Source organism: Cheilinus undulatus, linkage group 5 (assembly GCF_018320785.1).
Source record: "Cheilinus undulatus linkage group 5, ASM1832078v1, whole genome shotgun sequence".
Lineage (NCBI taxonomy): Eukaryota > Metazoa > Chordata > Actinopteri > Labriformes > Labridae > Cheilinus > Cheilinus undulatus.
The window spans coordinates 4,264,675-4,287,312 of NC_054869.1; the positions used below are offsets into that span (position 1 = coordinate 4,264,675).

The following is a 22,638-nucleotide window of genomic DNA, read 5'->3' on the forward strand; positions in this document are numbered from 1 at the left end:
TAGATGTCTGCTTCAAGAATCGGCATGCCACGTTTGACTGATCTGGATAGGGCCCATCGGTTGGGCAACTTCAAGCTGGTGTTCCGCAAAACCAAGTTGAAGCATTGTTTGGAGTGAACCCTAGTACCATCTCCAAACTGAAGGCCAAGTTCCATATAACGGGGAATGTCAGAGACAGGCTGCGAAGTGGGCGTCCCAGGACGACAACACCCCAAGAATACTGTTTTCTCACCCTGTCAGCAAGAACTCTATCCTCGAAGATGGCAACACTCTCCCCCACAGAGCGGGGTTTATCAGAGGTTACCCCCAGAATTTGGGAGTGGAGCGGATGGACTGGCCTGCCAGCAGTCCTGACCTTAACCCCATTGAACACTTGTGGGATCAGATTAGGCGTGCTGTTCGTGCCAGAGTGACCAACACGACCATATTGGCTGACTTGTAACAAATGCTGGTTGAAGAATGGGATGCCAGTGTGTGACCAGGCTGGTGACCAGTATGAGGAGAAGGAGCCAGGCTGTTGTGGCTGTGTATGGTTCTTCCACACACTACTGAGTCTCCTGATTGTTAAGTGAATATTGTTAAATTGTCAGTCTGTCTTGTTTCTTCAAACTTCAATCATCCAATCCACCAAACACCAAACAAGAGTCTATGGCAGAATCAGCTGTTTGGCATTGGCAGAGAAGATCTGGCACATTTTTCATTGGCACAACCCACATACTCAGCTCTGCTGCTCATCCCACAAATGCATGATCCTTACAAATGTGGCACCATTTAAAAGGGTAATAAACAGGCTTTCCAACAGTATAAGATTTATTACCAAGAAGCAATGTTACAACAAAGAAATAATGTACCAAACACAAATTTCCTTACTTTTTGTTTGAAGTTTAGATACAATGAGGGTGCATGAAACGAGGGGAAAATACATGTTTTCACAGGAAAATGGTGTAAAATAAAACTTCTGTAATCAGAGACTGCATTAAAACAGGATACAGGAGTAAATAGGACTATGTACATTCCACCACTTGTTATAACTGTAACTGTTTTTATTGATCAGCACAAACGATCGACAACAAATCTATGATGATTTGTGTTAAAAATAATGACAATCACTAATTTGTATACTTCATGTATTTACTGGATTTTATGATAATCATCTCAGGAGATTTTTTTCTTTTTTTGTGAATTAAACACTGATTTGCAAAATCTTGCAAAAACTGAATTTTGGATCTCAGTGGTTTTTTCTTTTCTGTTTCTATACTTCGTAACATTGACTTTATCCCATAAATTAATAAAAGAAGAGACATGTCGTTTTATTGTGTAGTGAAACCCTTTAAATAGTTGAAAGCCCTGCATTAATAACTCTGCAGCAGGATCTTAATATAATTAAACCTCTATTAAAGAAAAAAAAAACAGCCTTATTATCTTAAGATAACAAAAGCACTCATTTACAGCCTACTAACAACAGCTCTGTGACCAACTTTTAGGTCCTGACCCACCAGTTAAAAACCACTGGTCTGCCAGTATAATAATATAGTTAGGCATCTTTGCTGATGCTTATTATATTATCAATAATCAACAAACCCCATTTTCAACATACAGTGAGTTATTCTATTCACAAACGTTTCAACCTACCGCTTTAAATAATTTCATTCATTCAAAAAAAAAAAAAAAAAAAGCAGACAGAAGTGAATTTCAGCTAGAGATTTCTTCCCTGGTCCGTCAGGTGGCGGTACTGACCTCTAAGTCTCGCGATGATTCCGCTGATATTACAGCAGAAGAAGAATCGCGGAAGTGTGAAAAGATTTCCCGACAGATCACCGGGCCAGCCGCTAACAGAGATAACTATCAGCCCTACAGCAGTTTAATTAAATTCACGGCTTAGATAGACCCCTGAACCGAAGGTAAGCTGACGGCACTTCTCACACGTCATGTCTGTGTTTTCATCTTTGAATTGTTTTTGTTTCTAGCCTTTCTAAACGTCTCCTCCCGGTGTTAGCATGTTAGCAAGGCGTAGACAGAACTGCAGCTGTTAGCCGTTAGCTTCAGAGCTAAGCTAACAGAGGGATTGCAGTGGAGTCCAGAGAGGGAGAAGTCAGCTGATCCTGTTGAATACTTCTGCTAAAGATGACTGCTTCCATACTGCGTGACTGTCATGGTGTTTAACAGCCCGGGCTAAAGCTTAGCTCGGTGTTTTAGCGTATCTTTGTGTTAGCCTAGCCGGATGCTACCTTTTGTTTGTGGAGCAGTTAAACGGTTTCTGCTCGAGTTGTTTTCACTTCACAGGTTAATAAAAATGAAACTGGTTTAGTTTAGATAGTCAGGCAGCGAATGGGCTGTACTTCTAGTCTCAAACTGTTTCCTTTTTTAGATTAAATCAGCTCATGTTTTCATGTTTTCTCTCCTTTCAGTATCAAGATGACAGCCGCACCTTACAACTACTCCTACATCTTTAAGTACATCATCATCGGTGAGTGACAAAGCTCATGTTATCACACTGAGGAACACAAAACAGACCGGTCTGTAGACTTAATTTAATCTGTCTTTATTGGGTTTTTATGGAGAAGGCGCACAGATAACTGCTACAGTGTTGTAAAAAGGTACAGTTTTAAAATGATGTTTTCATTTGTCAACTGAAAAAAGACATCCAAGCCTACCTGGCCCTATGTGGGGAAAAGTAATTCCCCTTTTTGTTTACTCATGAATTTACTGTGATTAACCACATTTTTGATCGCTGAGTTCACTTTCACGATCCGCATCCAGGCCCAGTTACTGCCAGACCTGCTGAATCAAGAAACCCCTCAGATAGAGCCTGTCTGGCAGTGTGTAGGCTAAAAGATCTCAAACAGCAACACATCATGGCGTAGTCTAAAGAAATTTAAGAGCAGACGAGGTCCTAACAAAGTTATTGATATCTATTAGTCTGGAAAAGGCTACAAAGACAAGGATTTGGGACTCCAGCCAACCATAGTGAGAGTCATTGTCCACAAATGGAGTAAACCTGAACCAGGATTGAACCTTCCCAGGAGGGGCTGGCCTACAAAAGTTACTCCAAGAGCCAACAGTTACTCATCCAGGAGGTCACAGAAGAACCGGAACAACATCTAAAGACCTGGATGCCCCTCTTGACTCAGTTAAGGTCAGAGTTCATGATTCAACAATAAGAAAGAGACTGGGCAACAATGGCATCCATGGGGGAGTTCTGAGGCCACAACCAACCAACACTAACCTGGCACGCCAGATGGATGTGTTTCACATATCAGTCTGGTTAATCTCTCGTACACAGCGTTTGAGAAAGGGCAGAGCCTTTGAAAAAAATTTTGGAGGGTGATTGGATGAACGTTCTGTCTGTCACATCTTTACGGGCCAATCAGAGCAACAAAACACGGGACGTGTCCGCCACCGAGTAGTAAACTCCATACAGAACTGCATAACGCGAACCATGGCAGCTATACACATGTCAGTACAAGACTTTTCTCACAGCTCATTGCTGTTCTTTGCTCTTCATTTAACGAAGAAATGTCATCAAATTCAGATAAAACTTATGCTTTAGCAGCATCCGCGCTAATCTCTTCCGCCATATCTGCACCGGCCTCTTGTTGCTGTTTGCATACGTCACGACTCTGACACACCTGAAAGTACTGCCCCTCATCGCTGATTGGTCGTGTCACTTTCTAACCGGGCCCAAACAGTTCAGGTAGGAGCTTGAGATGGATTCACCAGTGAGAAACACGGAAACGGGCGTATCCATTTGCTTTGCAAGGTTAAACCAACACAGAATTTCACTAAAAGAACATCATACTAACAGTAAACTTGGTGGTGGTAGTGTGATGGTCTTGGGGTACTTTGCTGCTTTAGGACCTGGATGACTTGCCGGAATTGATGGAACCATGAATTCTGTTCTCTGTTCATCAGTTCATGGCACCAAGCTTAAGGGCCCTTGACAGTGATCCAAAACACCCCAGCAAGTCCACCACTGAATCGACTAAAAACACAAAATGAAGGTTTTGGAGTGGTCTAGTCAAAGTCTGGACATAAATCTGATTGAGATGCGGTGGCATGACCTTAAACACGTTGTTCATGCTGGAAAACCTTCCAGTGTGGCTGAATTGAAACAATTCTGCACAGATTAGAGGGCCAAAATTCCTACAAAGCAATGTGAAGGACTCATTGGCAGTTACACTTGCTTTCAGTTGTTACTGCCAACGGTGGAACAACCAGTTCTTAGGTTTTTGGGGCAGTTACTCTTTCACATAGGGCCAGGTGGGTTTGGATGGCTTTTTTTCCCCTTAATAAATGAAGTCATCATTTAAAATGGAATTTTTTATTTTCTCTTCTTTGCCTAATACTAAAATTTGTTTCATCTGAAACATTTAAGTGTGACAAATATGGAAAAAAAAGAAATAAGGAAGGGGGGCAATACTTTATCACAGCACCATAGATATAAATGTTATTTTTCATTAGCTTAAAATTTTGTTTTTAATATTTTTGTTTGCCATTAAACCAACAAGGACATCTTAACTTAAGTAGTTTCTTTTTGTTTCAATATTTTATTTATACATTTTCAATTTTACAAATAAACAACCCTATCTGAAAGCATTAAAACATTCATTTTCAAAGGGTTAACAAAGACAGGTATAATAAGGCACATAAAACATTGAAAGTAAAGTAGAAAAAATAAAGCGACAGTAAGCAATCAATCAGCAAACTGTCAATACAAATGTAAACAAACAAGTTTAAGTTTTGGGTTTTTTTGATAGATAGGATAAGAAAGATTGCCACATGTTGTCAAAGGTAGCAGAGATAAGAGAGATACTGACTCTTTAAATATGTTACAAATTGTACATTTATTGTAACCAGGTTTGAGAACAGAGTATCTTCTAAGATTTCCAGAGAGCGAAGATATTTCTTTTTGCCGCAACCATGCCGTATTATATTGGCTTATGTTGTAAGTGAGACATAATTGGTAGGCCTTTATGCTGGATTCTGCAACTTTAGTAGTGTCAACTCAGGGTTTGGAGTAGCGGGACCATATTTGAATCCTCCAAATATGGACGCTTTGATTTTATTGCAGATATTGCAGATTTTTCCTGAATGCACCTTTAAACACCATGGAAAGTGCTCAGCAGATGAAAATACTTCTCCCATGATCAACTAAAACTAATATATGTAATCAAATAGCACCAGTTATCAATGAAAGTGATTATATTTGTGTATTAGTCAGGCCTATTAGCTTTTTAAAAAAATACAAAAACAAGGTGGGCCTGGAAATATATATCGGCCATTACGACTTTAATGAAAACATAAAAGCACAAAAAATCACCTGAGATTCTGTGTGAATATGCCGTCCTGCAAAGCTTGTTTGAGTTGGATGTCACTGGTATTTACCTCACTGTAGTGAGCTGTAACGGTGCTTTTTCCAGGTTGTATCCATCGTTTGTGTTTGCTGCTTAATAAGTATGTCAGAATATACTGAAAATAAGTGGTATATTCATCACCTGGTACTTTTGAAGGCATGTTTTTCTTCTGGAGCTCAGAGGAAAGCACTGACATCTATCATAGCCTATCTGACATCTAGTCAGCGCTCCAAGACTGGTCGGCACATGTACCAACAAATCAGGAGTGAGCTTTGACGTGTCAGCAGCTTTATTATTGGATAAATAGCAATGGCTTCTGAATGGTATTTCCTTTAGGCATTTAGATGTAAATATAGCTTATTTCTTTTTTCCCCTTAACATTCTTGTATGTGCTGCAAATTTGACACAGTATGTAAGGAATGGGAAGCTGTGAAGTTCCTCTTAGCAGCATTTTCACACCATCAGATTTTAAATTGATTTCCTGCCCTCAAGACAGAGAGAGGATCAAGTTTGGTTCTATGAAATCGATTTTCAGACTTTCCATGGATGAGTGGCTGGCTGCTTTTTATCCTCAGAGTAGTGAAGCTCAAAGAGTTCCTCCAGACATCCACACTTTCTTTATTTGTCCTTTTATTCTTTTGAGACTTAGAGTTTTAAATACTGAATTCTGGTTCAGACAAAATAACCCACATTTGTCCCTTGGGATAATGGAGGATATATTTGTGACTGTGATTCACACAAGGTGAAACTTCAGCCTGATGTCTGACTTCCTGCTTTTACTTCCTCCTCTCCCTCCAGGTGATATGGGCGTAGGGAAGTCTTGTCTGCTTCATCAGTTCACAGAGAAAAAATGTGAGTGCTTTCTCTTCCTGCAGTCATTCACTTCCTTATAGTGAGCTAGCTTTAACTTCCTCTTTGTTTCCTTCTCTCCTCATTGTATCCTGTACAAATATTTCCCTTTAAACTCTCTTTTTTTAAAACATACATACACTTTCAGTCAGATTTATCTTCTCACCCTTGCACAGATTTTTCCTTTTTTAAATTAACAATTTCAAATAAAAAATCATAACTCTCAAAGCTTGGGGACATTGCACACATTGTTCTTACTTCACACATCTCGTGTTTACATAGATATTTAATGTACTCTCCTCTGTTTTAGTTTATTTTTATCATAACAGATACATGACAATCTATTAACTGCATGTCAGTGTTGATGTTATTTGCCATAATGATGTATGTTTTGCGAGCAGTTATGGCAGACTGCCCCCACACCATCGGGGTTGAGTTTGGGACGAGGATCATGGAGGTCCATGGTCAGAAGGTGAAGCTACAGATCTGGGACACAGCCGGTCAGGAGCGCTTCAGGGCCGTCACTAGGTCCTATTATAGAGGGGCCGCGGGGGCCCTCATGGTCTATGATATCACCAGGTACTGACATGAAGGAGATATGAAGATCATGTATAGACAGCCTGCATGGTGGTACTATGATTTTCCATTTGATCTTTAATGAATATCTTTGTGTTTGTCTTTGTTTGCGATCAGGAGAAGTACTTATAACCATTTGAGCAGCTGGCTGACAGACGCCAGGAACCTGACCAACCCAAACACAGTGAGTCAGTGCACACAAACACACAATCCCCATGTTTGTCCAGTGAAGGACTAACTTGTGTACAATCCTGTTTGTGTTTCCACTGCATTTAAAACATCCAGTCTGTTAAAACTGGAGTGTTTGAGAGTGCTATATTTTAGTGGTATTCTTGAGCAACTATTGCACTGTTTAGCCCAGAAACTCACTGACCTTTTATACACATACACTGATTACAAGCAAACAGATCACAGGTGAGGATGGTTACCTTTATTAGCCATTCAAACCTGTTTGTGTCAACTTGTGTGCATGTTATCAGGCCCAAATCTCCAGGATATGTAAACTTTTGATCAGGGTCATTTGTGTAGTTTCTGTTGTCATGATTTAAAAAGAGTAAACACAGTTGTTTGACAATAAATGGCTTCACCCAACCACTAACCATGAGTGAAGGAAAAGTTTTTGTGTTATCATTCATATTCTCTGAAAAATGGCCAAAAAAATCACAAATTCTGCCAGGGTATGTAAACTTATGAGCACAACTGTACATCTCTTCTGATGGTCAAAAAAGTCCATTTTGGTCTCATCAAACCAAAGAACATTTTTCCTCTTTGGTGAACTCTAGTCCAGATTGAATCTGAGTTTTCTTCAACAGTGTCTTTCTCTTTGCCACTCTCCCATAAAGCTTTGACTGATGAAGAACCCAGCCAACAGTTGTTGTCTGCAGAATCTCTCCCATCTCAGCTGCTGAAGCTTGGAACTCCTTCAGAGTAGTCATAGGTGTCTTGGTGGCCTCTCTCACTAGTCTCCTTCTTGCACCCTCACTCAGTTTGTGAGGACGGCCTGATCTAGGCGGATTTACACATGTGACATATTTTTTCATGATGGATTTAACTGAACTCTGGAGGATGTTCCGAGCCTTGGAAATTGCTTTTTTATCCACCCCTTGGCTTATACTTTTCATTAACCTTTTTCTGAGTTGCTCAGTGTTCTTTTGTCTTCATGGTGTAATGGTAGCCAGGATTTCTGATGAACCAATGACTGGGCCTTCCAGACACAGGCATCTTTTTACTGCAGTCACTTGAGACACATTCACTGCCCTCAGGTGGTTCCCATTTCACCAATTGTGAGACTACTAGCACCAACTGTCTGGACCTCTGTTGAATTAGGTCTGTCACTTTAAAGAGCATGAAAATTTATGCATCCATTTGCACAAGTGTGTTCTAGCCTGTTAGGCTACCAGTGCATCCTTAAATCTCCACTAGGCCTAACTAGCCAATTAACTTTGTGGTCAAATGATGTGTGCATGTAAGTGACAGGTAAATGCAAGGACCAGAGGCTTAAGCTGAAATTTGTTGACGTTAACAGGATTTAGCAAATAATAAGCAGCTTTGCACTGAAACTCTTGCCTGATGTTATACTAGCACAGAGTCTGTTAATGTTGGCACAGCTAGCATCTGAAGAAAGCTTTATTTTTATACTAAAATTACAGATACTAGTCATTTTTCTGACTATGTTGTTGCATTTTATATGACAATCAGTGGATCTTTATACTTACAAAAATGTAGGAAGGAGTGCTTCCTAGACTCAAAAGAGGTGCTGCTTTGTTTGGAAATGAAGCCAAATAAAGGAAAACTGTCTTTTAAACAATTAAAATGCTTTTATTTTTCACTTTTGTAGACAGATACCCTTCTATTCATGCATTATCTATACCATTCATCCCATTTGGGGTTGTAGGGCACTGGAGTCTGTTGGGTGGTTTTGATATCTAGTTGCTCATGTGTCCATCTTTCCAGGTGATCATTCTGATCGGTAACAAAGCCGACCTGGAGGCTCAGAGAGATGTGACATATGAGGAGGCCAAACAGTTTGCTGAAGAGAATGGTGAGAAGAGTGTTTGCCTATTTTGTGACACTATTGAGTAAAAAAACTTGAAAAAACAAGGTGGACTGACTGTGGTATCAACTTCTTGTTCTTCCAGGTTTATTGTTCCTAGAAGCTAGTGCTAAGACGTAAGTTCACAAACTTATTTACCTACGTTATTCACGTAAGATCTGCTGTTTTTTGTTTTTTTTGGGGGGGGGGCTTTGCACATTTCATTTGTTCTCCATGTGTCTGTAATCCATCTTTTGTGTTTGTCTTCAGAGGGGAGAATGTGGAAGAGGCCTTCCTGGAAGCAGCAAAGAGGATTTACCAAAACATCCAAGATGGCAGTCTGGACTTAAATGCTGCTGAGTCAGGAGTCCAACACAAACCATCTGCGCCTCAAGGAGGCCGCCTTAATGCTGACAACCAGCAGGCAAAAGAAGGCTGCAGCTGCTAACCACAGAGTCCAAACCCCTCAAACGGACAGACGGAAGGACAGAAATGGACAGATATGTATGCAGAGATCCCCTCTCCACATGGCACTAACACACATCGTCTATAAAGACTTTTTAATAAAAGATTTAGCTGGATTACTTTTAACACAAGCCATCCACTGTCAAGTTCAAGGCTTAGTCCAGGTCTGAAGTCACAACATAGTCATCCATATCAAACATTTAAAAGCTTTGGTTACATCAGATAAAAGCCCAAGTACCAAAACTGACCACTTTTTTGGATTTCTCTGAGCTGCTTCTGCGTTGGACAACCCCAAAGCCAGGATTGTCATAGAACTCAGCTGGATCCCTCTCTGTACAAAATAAATCCCCTTAAATACCAATCTTTCTTTATCAACACTTGGATCATGGTAGATCCAGTTTGCCTACAGTCAACATTAAGACACATTCTGGGCCAAACTGAGACCAATCTGGACTGTTTAGGGCCCAGGATAAAAACTAAATCAGTCCAGCACTGGAAAACCTTCCTACCATAATTCAGCAACCCTCCTGACCAAGTATGTTCCAATGCAGAGCTAGTTCAAGCAAGGACTGTCCAAACTGGAACTCCTTGTGTTTGGAATGAGACAAAAACACTCAAGGCTCAAATTTTGAAGTACTCCCTGCCCAGACTGCCTTAAGGTTGATTTAATCCGAAGATAGGCAAAGCCTATGGTGGTATACCTCTTATCCCATCAGAAGTTATCTTTGTTACTGGACTACCTTCTGGAATGTGTTGGGGCCCATTATCCAAACTTTGACTTAACTTTTCCAAACCAAAAGCATCTATTCTCAAGAGATAAATAAGATATAAGACATATATTGGACCAAACTGAGTTTCAAACGGACATGGGTATGGACAAATCCAGAGCCTTGACCCAAGCTGGACATTCCTTTCAATTTCAAATTGCTCTTCATTCCTCTATCATGATCGTTTTGACCACAACACTTTGTAACCAGGAAGAGCCCTACCCATGGACCAATTTCCAAACCAGAACTAGGATTCAAAACACAGATCTGGACAAATCTTCTACCCAAGCTAAGATTACTCTTCCTACATCCTGTGCATGGGGTTTGCAAGGTTCCACTGTTCCAAAGGACATTCCTGTAGATCGATCCAGAGCCTTGACTTGAGCAAGACTGATCTGATCCAAATATAGGACCAGTTCCAAATCATTCTTCAAATCCAGACCAAATAACTCCATGAATATATCCCCTATAATTCCAGCTTGTCCTACAACAGTTCTGACATTCAGCCTTTGATATGAACTTTGGGATTTATAGCCTTACTTCTGTTTTATATTTGTGTTATGTCCCATCATCTGTTGTCCAAATGGATAATTCATTCTTCAAGACGACATATTCAAGCACCAAGTGGCCCAAACATCAGGACACACCTCTGAGATTTTCCGCATGGAATAGTCTGCACTTACTTGTTGGTAATGTAGATCAGAAAACCCATTTATTCTGCAGTTCATGGGGAACAGAGACTTTTGAAGCTGTTGTTCTTGTGGTTGAAAGCTTCTCTGAAGGCGTTTCAGCTCTATTGTTGTAGCTGTTTTTACCTTGAGGCTTAAGATCCGCCTTAACTCCAGCGTTTTGCCTGGTAGAAGGTCGACCAAAAGTTAAGTGTACACAACCGTTCCAATATCATTGAAGGGATTCAGAAGTCCTGTTCAGTAACTAATGGGTGACATCACTGAGACTACGTCCATGTTCATTGGCTGGATTGTAGAGCTATGGTAGAAAAATGTGGATAACTAAGCCCAGATTATTGTTATCCTGATAAAACCTTTGAGTAGCCGATCCTTGAAGATTTATTTGGCGTGTGCTGCAGGACTAGCCAGACTTAAGAGTTTAACAAGCTGTGCTTTTGAAGCCCTAAGAGTCATTCTTTATCATTTTTAAGAGTAAGGCTTTGGGAGTTTACATCCCTTAAAGACAGGATGTTTTAGCTTTTGTTGCTTTAAATTAGACTGATCCTTCTTAGACGTTTTTCTGAAGTTCACCAACTTATGGAAGTGCAATATTAAAGCCTCGGTGTGCTTCATACAAGCAAGCTGGCATGATGTGTCACGTGGTCATGTCAAAAAATGGAGTTCCTTCAATTCAGGCTGTAGCAGGGTTCATGAAAAAGATAGGAAAATAGGTTATCAGTGCACTTAGACGGCCATAAGGGCATGTAGGCTTATGGAATATTGGAATACACATCAGAGGTCTGTATTTGATTAAAATGTTTGACCCACTCTGGCTAGATAAACCCTCCCTGATCTTGCATACATAGACATTATAATGCTGAGGTCAGACTACATGATCTTTTTGTCTGCTACAGTAGTCACTGTGTCAAATTAGGCGACCACAGAAACATAGATAAGTGCTGTGACTTTACCACCAGACATGACAGACTACATTGTAATATCTGATTTATCCTCAGGACCGATGTGATAACATTGGAAGCAAGAGAGGAAGGGCTAGACAACAGCTGGAAAGAAGACACACAAACAAACTGCACTGACTGTTCTATACTGTTTAGCTTAATCTAGTTTATACCATGCATTAGCAGAGATTTAGTTCGGTTTTGGACATTCAGATACCAACTGGTAATCCTGGATGCTTTGTGTGTGGATGCACCTCAGTTCATCCTAAAAACGGTTTGATATCTGATAGAAGTGTACTACGATGCCTTAATCTGGTTGGTTGTGTAGACTTAGTGAGTATTGGTATGCATTTAATACCACCCTGTCAGCTGTAGTTTTAGGCCAGGGGCACATATTTTGTTAGAAAAACCTGAAAAAGTAATTTTTGCATAATATGTCCCTTTTAAAGAGGCACTGCTAACTTCTTAGCCAGTAGTTATAAGGTTAGTATTCATTCTTACTACTGACAGCTTCCCTGTAGAAGGGAATGTAGGGATACCAAGCCATGGTAAGAGAGCCACAGTAATGATGGATGGGTTATTGTTTGTTTAAGAGGCGGGACAGTGAGATGTACTGTTAATGTGTAATATTGATGCTCATTCTAAAGGGCAGTTACCTCATATCTGAATGCCCCAAATCATTATCTTTGGTAACGTAACCTTTTTTTTTCTTTTGTCTATCTAGATGTTATGATGAATGATTGGCTAGTCTGATGCCATTACTCATCACACGGCTTCGGTATTTCAGCTGTTTCTTTATCAGTATGTCGTGGCAGTCCCTCAACAACACGGTCTAAAGGCAGGGATGTTGTCAGTGCTTGGCAAACTTTTCTCTCGTCTCATCTCGCACCACCTACGTCATCGTTCTTTCACTTTGCTTTGGATTATTTACACTCCTGACTTTTGCATATTCAGAGACGTGACGGAACAAATCATAGACAGCAGAAAGAAATGTCAAACATGCTGACCTTTCTCCAGGCGGGGGTCAAAAGGCATCCCAGCTGTGGCCGTGATTGTCATTCACTATGACACTACACAGCAAAATTGTCAGTGCTGATTCAACTTCCACAGTGTCAATTTGAACAAAATCCTAGAGTTTGTTTATTTCTCTCAGGTTCCAAGTTCAGTTTACACTTTGGAAGTGTTAAGTTTAACACTCTTGTAGTGTAAATTGCCAACATTTACAGAGTCATTTTACGACACATTAAAATGTCCTTTTAACACAATGTGTTAATTCCTCTCACTTTATTTATTAATTTTTACTGTTTATAGCATTAGTTGCTAATGCACTGCGACACACATTTCATCCTTAGTTGACTCTGCTATTTACAAAGAGGAACAAATACTAAACAAGATGTGACTTTATTTTAAAGACATCATAATCAACAAGCCTGAAGCCACTAACTTGGTGATTAATTTCACTTATGATGCAAAAGTGTTTTAACATAAAAAATCATAACAATCCACCAGAAATGTGAAACAACAGGCAACATCTCAGACACATGTAAAACACTGCCCAAGGGCATGATGGGAAAACTCCATTCACATAATGCCCCCAGGTTTGAAATGGCAGTGAGCACAGGTCAATTGACTCTACAGAGTTGGATTTAAGCTAATGGATCAACTCTGTCAAATAACTCAAATGCTGACGACCATTTCACCCAGGATGAAGTTAAAAACACACTTTGGGAGAAGAAAGTGACTCTGAAATGTTTAACACTGAAATATCAACACCAATTGTTGCTGTGTACACGTAGTACACCGTGCGTATAACGTGTAGTCTGACCTCGGCACAAGACTTTTCCCCAAAAGATTTGACTGAATAATAACTGGACTGAGGTTTAAGCCCTGATTCAGGTCAAGAAACCAAGCAGACCAAGAAGTATTCAAACAATCATGAACAAGAACCCCTAACTCACCTCAGTCCTCCTCTGTTTGCCTTTTAAAGGTCTCACGATCTTTATTTAAACTAGTTTGATCAGTCTGTGGAGAGGGGAGGCAGTTTATTGATGAAGAAACGATGACGTACCTGAACCTGAATGTCACTACTGACCCCTTTGTGGATCAGAAGTTCAGGATAGATTTTTATTCACTTACTTTGTTTTTTTCCTAACAAGTTTCCAAACATAATCTTCGTGTTTTTAATGTTGCAGCTCCCTCTAGTGGCCATTTTTAACGTCCTGTTTGGTTGGGCAGTTATTTAGGAAGGAAAAAATGGCACGAGTGTGGACACAAACATTCTTTTAATTTATTACTGCCTGGTATTTTTGTTTTGTCTTCTTTTTGTAGCTTTATGCCACAATTACACTTTACTTGAATGGGATTTCTTGTTTATCGCTAATTTGTTGTGTTGCAGTGAAGACACATCACGTCTTACTTTGTCGTCACACACATGAAAATAATCTAAACCAAATATTTGTTGTCAATTTTTTTAAACCCTGTAAGAAAAAAATAATTCACAAGAGTTAAAAAAGGCAAAAATTAAATACTGTGCTTAATCTTTTTACCAAATGTTAGAAATTAATTTTTCCTATCGTGGAGTCAAAGTTTAACAATCCGAGCCTTGATTTCAAAAAGTGCTTTAAATGTTAAAATAATCAACGTTTATTAACTAATGATTAAATCTTTATTCTAATCCATGGAGTTCAGCGCTTCATTTCCTCCCTGTCTAATAAAATCAATAAATTCTTTTTCTTTAAGAAACATTTCATCACAGCAGCCTAAAACATGGACACATGTAACTCTGTTTAATGCTTGTTTTTGCATCTTTTAATCAGTAAAGGCTGGTGTTGAATTTTTTTTTTTTTTTTTTTTTTTTTTACTCTGAGGGAAATAAAACCAAAACAGTCCAAATGTAATGTTTTTAAAATAAAGTTCAGCATTATAAAACAGTTGTCTCTTAAAGACCAAGTCCAGAGTTAAACTTTGTGAAACAGCAGTCACACATTCAGTTTCTGCGTCTGGTGTGTTAAATGATATGAAAAAAAAACACAAAGATAAAGTTTAGTTGAAGAGCCTTTCTCCACAGCTGCTGTTTATAGGCTGGAAGCGCCCAAAACATCTGCATTAGACTCAACGTTTATTGTTTCTATAGGGGTGGACTGATATTTGTTTCACAGGGCCCATATTGATAAGAGAGACCAATAACTGATATCTGATGTGCATTTATTATGGTGTATAAAATGTCCTTAATTTGGCAAAAGTAAAACTGCATTATCAGAAAAATAAAGGAAACATAATTTAGCCCCAGCTCTGTTAGCATTAGAAACGGCTACGCTCACTGTGTCAATCAACACTTGGGCTCAAGTGTTGATTGGCTGGTACTCGTGACATCTAGCCAATCAGATTCTGTTATACGCAGGGCACTTGATGAGACTGGAGAGTGAAAAGAAAGCCAAAGGGCAAGAATCCCCTTAAGGTGGAGCCAAAGTAGCACGCTTTTTGATTAATTAATTTGTGCAATTATCTGTCAAATAAAGTGCTGATACAGATGATCAGCCAAATATCTGCATCAATAATTGGCCCTAGTCACTAAGTTATGTAAGCGCTTCATGTTTCTTTCTTCAAATCTCACACAAACAAAAACAAAGTAAAGGAATCTTGTCGTTACAGAGGCATCAGCTGTAGACCTGAAAGCTTTACGCTTTGGTTATTTTGACAAAGAGGCTCTGTCTGCTTTGAGGCTGTCAAAATTAGATTCATTTATACTGACTAAAATCATGATAAAACACTAATGAATAGATCATGCAAAGGTCCCTTGATAAGAAAACCCTTGTGTTGGGGTATTTTCTATAGATTTGATCAATGAAAACTTTTAAATATAATTTTTGACATCCATGTATCACCTTTTGTTTGTGGGGTCCTCAGCTCCTCTACGATACAAGTAAGGGGGGCTCATAGGAGAAAAGGTTGTGAAACCTTGTCTTAAGGCTTAAATAGGAGGATTTGAAAATTGGGAAGTTGCTGTTGAGGTTTCATTTTCATTTTTCATTTATTTGTTTATTCGAACAGGTTAAAAGAAAGAACAGAAATAAGTAAAATATACAAAGTGTTTAGTCAGGGGGAAAAAAAATTAAAGAGACAACTCTATAACAACATAGATAATCATACCTTGTTCGAAAGGGTGTAGGATGAAGTTGATCAAACTTATCTAGTCCTTCCCCTTCATTGTTGTGTTTTTAATAATTTAATCTGTCGGAGCAAGGTCTTTTGGACCCACAGATCCCAACATAAGCAAATGTCACCAGCAGCTGATTCAATGGCTCAAACTTTGTAACACAACAAATTATTTACATTTGCCTTAGTTTGGAGATGAATTCACACAACTTTTTTATTTTTCACATCAATCTTTTTTTCTGTTCTCTTGGCATAGCAATATCATTCAATTCCATTTAATTACCAGATTTTTAAAAATGTTTTTCCACTTGTGGATTTGGAAACTTCAGAAATTAAAACATTTTGTTAGTATTTAATATTTTAGTGTAGGAATGCATGAGATTGGATTTTTTGCTGTTATCCCATATGCTGATAACCTGAGTCTTTGAAAAAAAAAACTTGGAGGGTGATTGGATGAATGTTCTGTCACATCTTTACAGGCCAATCAGAGCAACAAAAACATTACGTAGCAGCTACCGAGGAGTAAACTCCATACAGAACTGCATAACGCGAACCATGGCGACTGTAGACATGTCAGTACACGACTTTTGTTGTCTTTGAAAAGAAAATAGCTCAGTGCTGTTATTTGTTCTTTTAACGAAGAAATGTCATCAAGTCCTGATAAAACTGATACTTTAGCAGCATCCACGCTATTCTCTTCTGCCATAATTCAAACTGGCCTCTTGTTGCTACTTGCCTCGCCACGACTCTGCCGTGCCTGAAAGTACTGCCCCTCAAAGCTGATTGGTCTTGTCACTTTCTAACCAGGCCCAAACGGTTCAGATGGATTCGCCAGTGAGAAACACAGAAACGGGCAAATCCATCTGCTTTGCAAGGTGAATATGCTGGTATTTACAAACTAATTGTAGCAATATATATACCAATATTTAATTGTAGTTTAGACCCAAAACTTCACTTTATAAAACACTCAATCTAAAGTTTTACTTTTGGTCCTTCAAACAGACTTTATTCATTCATAATCATTCCTTAAACTTTAAAGACTCGAGCTGACTGAAAGCTTCTGTTGATCCAGACTGAAATTCCACTAACTTATTTGTTCAAACAGCAAATATTTAAAGCTGAAACAAGCAGATTTTATAGCCTTAATATCAGAGATTTTCAAATCTGCTGAGATTAATATCATGCATCCCTGTATGAGAGTAAGAAAATATAATCTAGCTCTACTGCCTGGTGATTTTATGCCTCCACAAGGTCTAGAGTTGTGGCACCGTGAAAGTCCACTCATGGATCAAGAAGATATAGTGACTAAGAAGCATGAAACTAAGTAACTGTGACCTTTGACCACTGAATTTATTCAGATCATCCATTAGAGTGGATATCTGTGCAGAGTTTGAAGAAAATCCCTCAGAAATTCTTGAGATATTGCTTAACAAGAATGGCCCAGACAGATGGACACCAGAGGGTCAATAAAAAAGTCAGAATTAGACATCCTTTATTGATGGTTAACGTAAATCAGCTGCCTTTAGTCTTATACATTAGTTTAACTTTATGAAGAACAAATGAATATAAAGTTAAATCTAAGTGGTGACATTTGTCCTCTTGGGGGAGTTAAACACAATAAAGTCGACAATAGAGGAACAAAGTTGTCTTAACTGACGTCCCTCTCCCCGCCCTCTGAGATCCCGTGTACATATCTGATCTAAACCGAAGTGCTGTTGGTGAAAACTTCTCTCACTTCAGTCTGTTTTAAATCAATCCTCTTCTGTCTGAATGTGATTGGTTCAGTTTGAGTCCTCGTTGTCCTCTGATTGGACGACAGCCGCCTTCTACAACTGGGATGCTTGATTTAATGAATGAAGCCCCGCCCCACCGTGCCCGCTGTTAAAACATCAGTTTTTTTACTCATATTTATTTGATTTTCTTCACTCTGTAATCTGCTGGGTGGGCAAAACAGAACTGTTTCCTTTGCTGTGTTTCTAAATTTTAATTTTAGAGAGTATAAAAAGTTTCCATAAACCAAAGGGTTACTAGAGTCAGTAAAAGTCCACAGAGGAGTCACCTTCAGCTCCTCTCACCAAAGCAGAACACAAAAATGCATTTCTTTTCCTGAACTCACGTGTATTAATCTGAATAGGGAGGCAGAATTACTGCAGTAAAATCAACCCACTAAAATATTTTATCTCCCTTTGTTAAAGCTTATTTCAGAAATATCCTTATAAACAAAACCAGTGCTTTAAAATAATAAGGAAAGATGCTTTTAACTAAAAAACCTGACATTATTATGTCATTCAAAATAAATCTGGATGATTCCTGCTCACTGATGATAACGCTGTGGACATTTCCTTCTTTTGTTTTTATGTTTAATCGTTGATTTTCTGTCTGCTAAAGTAATGCTCTTATATTTATATTCCACAACTGTAATGATTTTTTTCAGCTCTACCTTTGACTGTACGACTGTGGGGATTCATTCATTTGTAAATAAAGTATATATACTGTATATACGCTGATGACTCTGTGCTCTTATTCCAAAAAAGTTTGATAAAAACTTGAATTCACAACAGAATACAGTGACCTGAAAATCCTGATTATTAAACTGAACAAAGACCAGATATTCAGCATTCAAACTGACACTTTTATTTGATGTCTGCACCATGTTCCAAAAAAGCTGGGACAAGAGTATGTTTAACCATCGCCTTTCCTTCTTACAACAGTCTGTAAGTATCTTTGACTGAAGATGCTGGTAGTTTCCAACAACTCCAAAATGCTCTCTGGGACAAGTTGTGATCTGCACATTCACCACGCTATGAAATAATAACGAATAATTATGTAACATTACGACACATGAAGCAAATACTTAGAACTATTTCTTGAGTGAACCACTGGGCGGAGTGACACAGTGCAGCAGCCATGTCTGGAGTGTAGTTCCAGCTTTGTGTTTAACTTTAAAACATCCCCGTCTCGTAATTTTCCATGATTATTTCATAGCGTGGTGAATTGAGCGTTTTGGAGTTGTTGGATTGTGTGTTTGATGAGTTTGATGAGGGAAAGCAAAAATTCCGTCTGCTAAAATAGCGTTCACGGTGCAGCTGGTTTAACAGTCCCCCTAGATCTAGAAACAGCTTGCACCGACAACTAAAGGAAAGGACCTATTTCTAAGACTATAGGTATTATGGCAATAGGCGAATTTGCCAAAATGTTTAAGTATCCCTTTAAGTGCAATTCTTTCTCATCACTGTTCATAATAAGTTGCTCAACAGCACAGGGTTTATTTAGTTATATTTTCTTGCCATTTTCTCACTGAAATAAAAAAAAGGGATATCCTTGAAAAAGATGTCTGGATGGAAGTGTATGTTGCACCAGAACCTGAGTAGTAATAGGCCCCTCACAGATGTGAAAGTTACCCATGCCATCTGCACTAATACACCCCCACACTATCACAGATGTTACACTGTCATTTGGTAGATGGTTTTGTCCATACATCTGAGACATAGACAGGTGTTAATGGTGTTTAAGGCCTTCCCCAAGGGTCCACACTGGATACTGAATGTGCCCAGACTGGGATCTGAACCCCTAATCTCCTGTTCTGAAGTCAGCAATGTAAACCACTGAGCTGTCCTCTGATGCTGTCTTCTGAGCTTCTTACTGATAACAATCAGAATGGTCCTTTTCCTCTTCAGTTCAGAGGACTCGGCTCCCACTATTTCCAAGCATGGGCTCATCAGACCCCAGCACACTTCTCCACCTTATGTCAGTCCATCTCAGATAAGACCAGGAAAGTGGGCTGAGCTTCTGGATGTTTTTTGGACTTCGGCCTTGCCTGTTCAGAGTCTTTGATAATTTTTTGCCCTTTGATTTAACTGATTAGACTGGCGACCAGTTCGGGGTATACCCTGCCTCTCACCCAATGACCGTTAGGATAGGCTTGAGCCCCTGCAACCCCAAAAGGGGCAAGCAGTGTGGAAAATAGATGGATGGAATTTAACTAATTATATATATATATATTTTGATAGCTTTGGTTTTGCATTCTTCAACCTCTTAACCTCCTCTACCTGATCAGAAATGCATAACGTGAACCATGGCGACTATAGACATGAATTTGGTTGTTTTTGAAAAGAAAACAACAAAATCAGTGCAGTTCTTTTTTCTTCTTTTAACGAAGAAATGTTGTCAAGTTCTGAGAAAACTGGGGCTTTAGCAGCATCCACGCTAATGTCTTCCGCCATAATTGCACCAGCCTTCTCTATATTTTTAAAAATCTTTAAGGTTTGCCTTAAAACATTATGTTGCCAATCATTGTTTAAAAAAAACACCCAAATATATATATATATATGTATATGTATATATATATATATATATATATATATATGTATATATATATATATATATATATATATATACAGATATATATATATATATCTATATATATATATATATATATATATATATACATATATATATATATATATATATATACACATATATATATACATATACATATACATATATATACATATACATATATATATATATATATACATATACATTTACATATATATATACATATACATATACATATATATATACATATACATATACATATACATATATATATATATATATATATATATATATATATATATATACATATATATATATATATATACAGTGCTTAACAAATTTATTAGACCACCACCCAAAATAAGGTTTATGCCACAGCTGCCCTAAATTAACAGCATTGGTAATTACCAAAATCATTTTTTATGTTTCTGCAATGGTTAATACACCAATATGTAGAAGCTCTTTAACCCAAATGATATTTTCAATGCAAAAATATCATTATTATTGTTATCCATGAATTATCTAATTTACTGATTTACAAAAAAACCCTGAAAAAATAGTAAAGCACATTATCATGTCTTGATTAATATGTCAAATTATAGTTGTTTACTTGCATTCCTGAACAGAAAAATGATTTTTAGTGGTTAAGTGTTATACTTGATTCATTTCTGACTTCTCAGAGAAGCCTAGTGAGCCGGCTCAAATTTGGGTATAAAAAGGTGAATTCAGTTTGAAATTCCTCATTCCTGTCCAAAATGATAAAATGTGGAGAGCTCATTGAAAATGAAAGAGTCCACATTAAAGCACTTCATCAAAATATTTATGTTTTCTCTTTTGGTGGTCTAATAAATTTGTTAAGTACTGTATATCTATGTAAATCTAATTTTGACAACCTAAAAGCCGTCAGGATCCCGCGGCCCCCAGGTTGGGAACTGATGGTCATGCCTCGTGTACACAGGCTGGCCTGTGGCTCCTTGCCCAAACATCTTTCCCCCACTTTCTCATGCCTGTCCTCCCGTGAATAAAGGAATAAAAAAATAAAAACATTTAAAGAAATCTATTGAACAAAGGGGATAAACATGTAAACACATTAACTAGCTTGTTTTAAAGATGTTGTTGCTTTGTTCACTTTGGAAAAAGCTTCTACTTGTCTTTACTCTTTTTAGTTAAATCAGTTTTATTATTCTAAGGTCCTGAATTTAAACTTCACTGTGGGAAAGTTTTGGGCTTTAAAACTCATTTTACTTAAACATTGTGTTAAAATTAAAGAGAAGGAAGCTGCATTGTTTCCATTTAGACTGATTTACAACCAAATGACTCACTTTCTGACATTGATATATCTATCCCTTTAGAGAAGTAGAACAACTAAAAATTATTTTCTGTGTAATCGCTGCAGTCATGGAAACAGTTTATATATTTTTTTCCAAAGTTGATTTATTAAAACAATTATTATCTTTAACTGTCAAACATAATAAAAAACAAAAAAAACCCACATTTTTATGCTCAAAGAGGAGGTTAAAGTCACAGTTGGTGTCTGATCAGTTCACACATAAATCAATAATCGTGATTTATAATTTCTGCTTACAGCTGCAGGTTTGGACTCCGTTTCCTTGTCTTCTATTTTCTGTCTTTCTTAAAACTGATTCTTTTTATATCTTAATTAAAGAATAAAAACTAAACCTAATCTTTTACTCTCTGGCTCAGATAAAAATCAAAAGTCCTGGAGAAGCAGAAGCTTTCAGGCAGAGAAAGCATTTTTGTCAGGGTTCTTTAAGGAAGGAAGCTGAAACTTTGTGTCCTAGTTTTTACCTTTATGTCTCACTTCAGAGTAACAGAGCTTTTAAAATTGAAATTAAAAGAGAAAATACTATCTCATAAAGTAAAACCTGTTATTTACACGACAAAGGGCTCCTCACAACAAGTATTAATTCCTTTCTGCTATGCTGAAGCATGATTCCCCCTCTCTACTGCCTTGCACTCACTCTGAGCTCTGATTCGTCATCGTGTCAGATGACACACAGTTTACAAGACACCAGACATGACCGTGACTCCACTGCCTCTGTGGCTTTTTCTGACTGGTTTTGGTCTGATTCCGCTCCCTAACACTCTGCAGTGACTGTTGAGAAGAGTGGTTGTACTGATAAGATGTTACATCCATGCTGTGAACCTGCTCTCGTGTGCGTGGATCTTACCAAAGTTCACCTCTTCAATCTGTGTCAGGGATAGAGAAGTGTACCGTGCCTGAGCAAAGTCCAGAGCACTCACAAATGAGCTGGACTTAGGGGTCAGTTTTGTTTGGTGCACCCAAGAACTCAAAGATCAGAATATTTTTGTTTTACTGACTACAGAGTGATCTAGAATGGAGAAAAGTACTGATTTTACTTGTTATATCATAATAATCCTTTTTCACTGCTGTTTTATTGGCTCTACAGACAGAAACTGTCAGAATAATAAAGACAGCGGAGTGAAAACATA

General features: G+C 38.2%; 1 protein-coding gene across 1 annotated transcript; it reads left to right on the plus strand.

Moving 5' to 3' along the window:
* The first annotated feature begins 1,777 nt into the window (after window positions 1–1,777).
* Window positions 1,778–16,365, plus strand: LOC121509603 (ras-related protein Rab-14-like). The gene is made up of 8 exons (XM_041787087.1): window positions 1,778–1,901; window positions 2,409–2,467; window positions 6,153–6,206; window positions 6,605–6,782; window positions 6,897–6,963; window positions 8,733–8,820; window positions 8,918–8,948; window positions 9,082–16,365. Exons 2-8 carry the CDS (start codon window positions 2,416–2,418, stop codon window positions 9,257–9,259), a joined length of 648 nt encoding a protein of 215 aa, XP_041643021.1. The 5' UTR covers window positions 1,778–1,901; window positions 2,409–2,415; the 3' UTR covers window positions 9,260–16,365.
* Window positions 16,366–22,638: the final 6,273 nt, after the last annotated feature.